The 4793-nt window shown below is 36.6% G+C and overlaps 1 protein-coding gene across 1 annotated transcript; it reads left to right on the top strand.

Annotated features, from left to right (window-relative positions):
- The first annotated feature begins 477 nt into the window (after positions 1-477).
- Positions 478-2509, top strand: LOC140817168 (transcription factor bHLH118-like). Its single transcript, XM_073176801.1, has 3 exons — positions 478-975; positions 1408-1719; positions 2261-2509. Exons 1-3 carry the CDS (start codon positions 637-639, stop codon positions 2327-2329), a joined length of 720 nt encoding a protein of 239 aa, XP_073032902.1. The 5' UTR covers positions 478-636; the 3' UTR covers positions 2330-2509.
- The last annotated feature ends 2284 nt before the right edge of the window (positions 2510-4793 follow it).

The following is a 4793-nucleotide window of genomic DNA, read 5'->3' on the forward strand; positions in this document are numbered from 1 at the left end:
GATGTCAATGTAAATATTAAAATAAATAATTTTAAATTTAAAAATAAAAATATAATAATTATTATTATTAAATGAATAGATGAAAAACAAACAAAAAATAAACATGTATTTATGATAATGATTTTCTTGAAAAAGTGAGTGAAAGAGTAATAAATAATAATTAGTCAATGGATTAATAATACTTAACTAATTACATAAATAAAAGACAAAGTGTCATTAGAGTACAATTTTAGTGAGGATAATAGAGGAAATTCACAATTCAATCTGTATATATATATAGATATAGATATTACTCTTGAACTGGTAACAGTGCTTAGCAAAATCATTTCTCCAAATTGAGGATCCAACAAGAATTCGTATGAATTATTTTGCAAGTATATATATATATATATATATATTCAATATGTGCATATATAGAGCGTGTATTCTTATAATAAACCCTTAAGTAAGTTAAAGAATGGCCGGTGGGTCGCTTGTTGGAGGCCCTCGCCTTGTTTAATGAAGATAATAATATTCCATTATTAGTGAGCCATGGAAGATCTCAACACCTCAACCACCATATCTTCTTCTCCATTTTCATATCAAAAATAATAATCAATCTAGCTAGCTTTGATCAGAATCTTGGAGAAATTAAAGATGTTTGATTTACGATCAGGAGTTGAGCTGTCTTTTGTAACCAAATCAATTTCTGGACGAGAAGATAAATTATCATTTGACGACTTGATTTCGGATCAAGCTTCTCTTGGATGCAACGTACATTCCACCACCGCCACGGCCACCTCCAGCACCACAATCGGCACCCAAAAACAAAGATTCATAGAGTTTGGGGTTGAAGAAAGCATAACAGAGAAGAAAAATGAACTCGGTATACGTATCAGGAAAAACGAGCGTAGAGATCTTGAAAAGCGAAGAAGGAATGAGATGGCTAATCTTTATGCATCTCTTCAAACCCTTATTCCATTCGAATGCATCAAGGTAAAAAGCTAGCTAAAGAATTTAATTCCTTTTTCAATTGGCACGCATTTTCTCTAAATTTGACTTTGTTTTACTCTATCGGGAGGCTATGTTTTTTTCTCAAAACCTGAAGCCCTACTCTTTATAATATTCAAATTGAAGCGATGAAAGCCTCGAATTCTCAATGAGAACTGTTTCTAGTTTTAGCTGAACCTATCAAATCTTTTGCTGCACTTGTTACATCCTTTAACTATACTGATCAGTTGATATGAATCATGGGTGAAAATCAAGTCAAATATGATTACATGTGGCGAGTCATGCATCATTAATATGTTAAATGGTGGAGGTGCAGAAGATCTAAACCAGTCTGAATATATTATATATATCTCAAGTCCTTGCCAGGCTGTGCTTGTAGTTCCCCTCCAATGTTTGCTAAACAGAGATTGCTTTCAGGGGAAACGTTCAATATCCGACCACATGCACGAGGCAGTAAATTACATAAAACACAAGAAAAAGAATATCCAAGACTTGAAAATAAGACGAGACCAGCTAAAGGAACTGTCAGATATATCAGAGAATTCGAAGCATTCTGTCACGGTGAATGTTGAAACGAGAGGGGTGGAGATCCTGATCCATTCTTGCTTGGAAAATCGAAGCTTTCGAATCTCAACAGTGTTTGTAGAAATAATGGAAAGGGGTCTCGATGTGGTTGCTTGGATCACCACAACAGTCAACGGGAAGTTCTTTCACAAAATTCAGGCAGAGGTACTAATTAAGTTAAAAATCAGCAAGAATTGAAGTATGTGTTATGCGAGTATTAGGGTTTTGTCTATCCTTCTTTTCTTTCCCAATCTAATTTTTAATGACACAAGTCAAATGCCAAGAAATACTATTATTTTGATGGAATTAGTTGTTCTCTATGAAGTTTTCTTACCTCGATTCAGTATGATCTCTTTTCGGAACTTCAGCAAGATTTCATTTCGAAACTTCCCTCGAAAAATTACTTTGATTATTGCTGTCCATTTCAGTTTTTTCCTAAAAAAATTTAGTTATCTCTGATCAAGTATAGGATAATTGATTGAATTCAAAGATAATTAGCTAGTTGGTAATTCTTCTTCTTCTTCTTCTTCTTCTTCTTCTTCTTCTTCTTCCTCTTCTTCTTCTTTTTTTTTTTAACTCTTATCACATGCATAAAAGATTTCTTTCCGTAGTTAAAATCTTTTCTGGTAATGGGCTCGTGTTACCTAGTTACCTTTGCCTTTATCATTCATAACTTTCAGTTAATCTAATGCTCATATATTTTCAGTCGAGCATCACGACATACATTGATCCATCTGTTTTGCAAGAAAGACTGATATATGTCATAAACAATTAGTTCGGTACGTAGAATATGCGAAGAAACAAGAATTACTTCAGTGGATGAAAGGCCAAGGTTGCTCGGATGGATTATCGAGCCGTATGAAATACGCCAAGATGATACCATAAATGCGGTCGTTCAATTTTATATATCATTTTTCATATGATCCATTACCTTAGTTTTCTCTTAGTTTCATCAGACAAAGTAGAGACTTCTTTAGGATATTGATCCATGAACATATTTAAGGTATGTTAATCACTCTATTCACATTTGCATGTTTTAGGTTTGTCCTTTTCATAGTTTCTTCATGTTTGCATAATTAGATTGATTTGTGTTCATTTGCCTATAAGTATAATTAACACGTGCATATTTCATTGGATAGATGCATGCATCGAGCATGTTCAGATTTGACAACAATTGAAATACTTAAGTGGTGTTGCTGAACCAGCTCAGATATCATATTTTCTGTATTTGGCACATTTGCATGAAAAAAAGTGTACCTTTTATTCATTACATAATCAAATGAAATAGCAGTTTTGAAGAGTTTTTAGTCTGCCATAACTAGCTAGCCATCTATCTAATAATAATTAAAATTGCTATGTTTTAGGTATTTTGTTTTTAAAAAAGCATGGTAATATGGTATGTGGAAGAAATTAAGACCAAAGCGTCTCGCGTATATTTTTAGATCCGAAATAAATCTATGAATGTTTTTCTCTTTTCAATGGGAGTCGATTGAGGTTATGATCATACTGGATAACGTTTAAAAAGAATATTGTACGTCTGCTAAATCTAATCAACGACTTCAATTCATTGTTTGTTTGTAGGGTGGGTGCATCAATAATGTTACTTCACCTTAACTTTGGTTTCAAGTCAAGAACTTACCTATATGATGCGATCCAGGCGAAATAGATGAGCAGGGTCGGGTGCTCCACCGGATCGAATCAAGTATTTGTAGTGTTGTTTAGGAAAATGAACAAGGTATATGGCTTCAGTCTTGACCTGCAAACAAGAAGATGAACTCGTGAATGGGCGCCGGAGGGGTGTCCGACGTGACCACTCCGATGCTTAAATCAGCAGGCAAAGAAGAAATTAAGCAATATATATGCGAATATATGTGAACAATACTTTTTAGTTCAAAGAGTCTCTCCCTTAAATGAATTTAATACCTGCTATTTATAGGGGAGGAATGGGTAGTTTCCTCGATTTCCGTGACATCTACTAAGTCGGTTTACCATCCTAGCTTCTGATGACTTCTCGGACACTCCAAGCCCAAGTTGCTCTGGCAGATTAGATGGCATGTAATGATTATACTCAAGTGTGGCTCACTTGTCGAGGTAACGCTATTTTCGAGGTTGCCAAAGTGGATATGCAACTGGGAAACACTACCCGGTCAGGGGAGAAGTACCCGACCAACTCTATGAGGGCCCGGGTAAATAATAAAGAATTGCGTACAACACCAATCCATCAGGGAAGAGGAGTTATACCATCCGGGAAGAGGAGTTATACCATCCGGGAAGAGGAGTTATACCCGGATACTCCTGAAATCGACCCTGACTATGACCCGGATCCTACTAGGGGTATCACCACCCATCCCTAAAATAGTCGGGCTAGAGCTTGACTCGCTGTCCCGATTTGATCCTTTCTGCACTCTTTGCAATTGTGAACAAATATTTAAACAAGGGAACTTTTGGAGTGTCTCGTATCCCATATCCTTGACTCCCCGATGTCTGATAATCACTATTCTCGAGAGAATCGATCGAATATATTAATGAGGATGCTACTGAAAATTGCTCGTTTTTCAAGGTAATGATGAGTCTATACTCTCAATAACTGCACACGTCTCTTCACTTGGACGCACGATTTCCTAAGCGTCCTACGATCGTCCGATTAAATTTGAATCGAAGGTAGAGATGAACGCTCTACCCTATAAATAGAGACCTTGCTTATCCTTCCATCTTATCAATGCAATGGCAAGCTCAAGCAATTCGAAAGCTCCTGATATGGCGGGGGAATTTATGCGTGCGGTCACAGAGAGACGGAAGACTGATTTGGAAGACGAAGTTTTCCACAAAATACTCCTATTTTGGGAAAGATTGTACGAGCTGGAATCTTCTCAGTACGCAGAAGGGGCTCCTGCTCCTGAGAACGTGGCTCGTATGCAGAAGTACCGTGAACGTCTTTGTGTTGCGGAGTATGTGGACATATTTACTCACCATGGTGTCTACGCACTAATGCTAGAAAAGGAGTTGAAGATCCTGGAAGACATAGCCGGGTCAGATAGCTTTGGCAAGACCGCTACCGGAGATCTCAGCGGTTGGCTGCACAAATGGAGGGTTGCTGTAGAGGATGAACATCTCCGTGTAATTCGTGCTCATTTTTAATAATGAAATGTCCTTTTGTTTTCGTTCTAGCACTTATCTGGTAAATAGCGAAACCCACTTAAACGAAATTAAATAATGAAAATTGACATGACTAATAATCC

This window comes from Primulina eburnea, chromosome 16, assembly GCF_022965805.1.
Source record: "Primulina eburnea isolate SZY01 chromosome 16, ASM2296580v1, whole genome shotgun sequence".
NCBI classification, from domain to species: domain Eukaryota; kingdom Viridiplantae; phylum Streptophyta; class Magnoliopsida; order Lamiales; family Gesneriaceae; genus Primulina; species Primulina eburnea.

What these genes read in the sequence shown, in the direction of transcription:
- LOC140817168 (XM_073176801.1), top strand. Translation starts at nt 637, where the DNA reads ATGTTTGATTTACGATCAGGAGTTGAGCTGTCTTTTGTAACCAAATCA. An exon ending in TTCCATTCGAATGCATCAAG is followed by an intron (nt 976 to 1,407) that starts GTAAAAAGCTAG and finishes GATTGCTTTCAG; the next exon opens with GGGAAACGTTCAATATCCGA. An exon ending in TTCACAAAATTCAGGCAGAG is followed by an intron (nt 1,720 to 2,260) that starts GTACTAATTAAG and finishes ATATATTTTCAG; the next exon opens with TCGAGCATCACGACATACAT.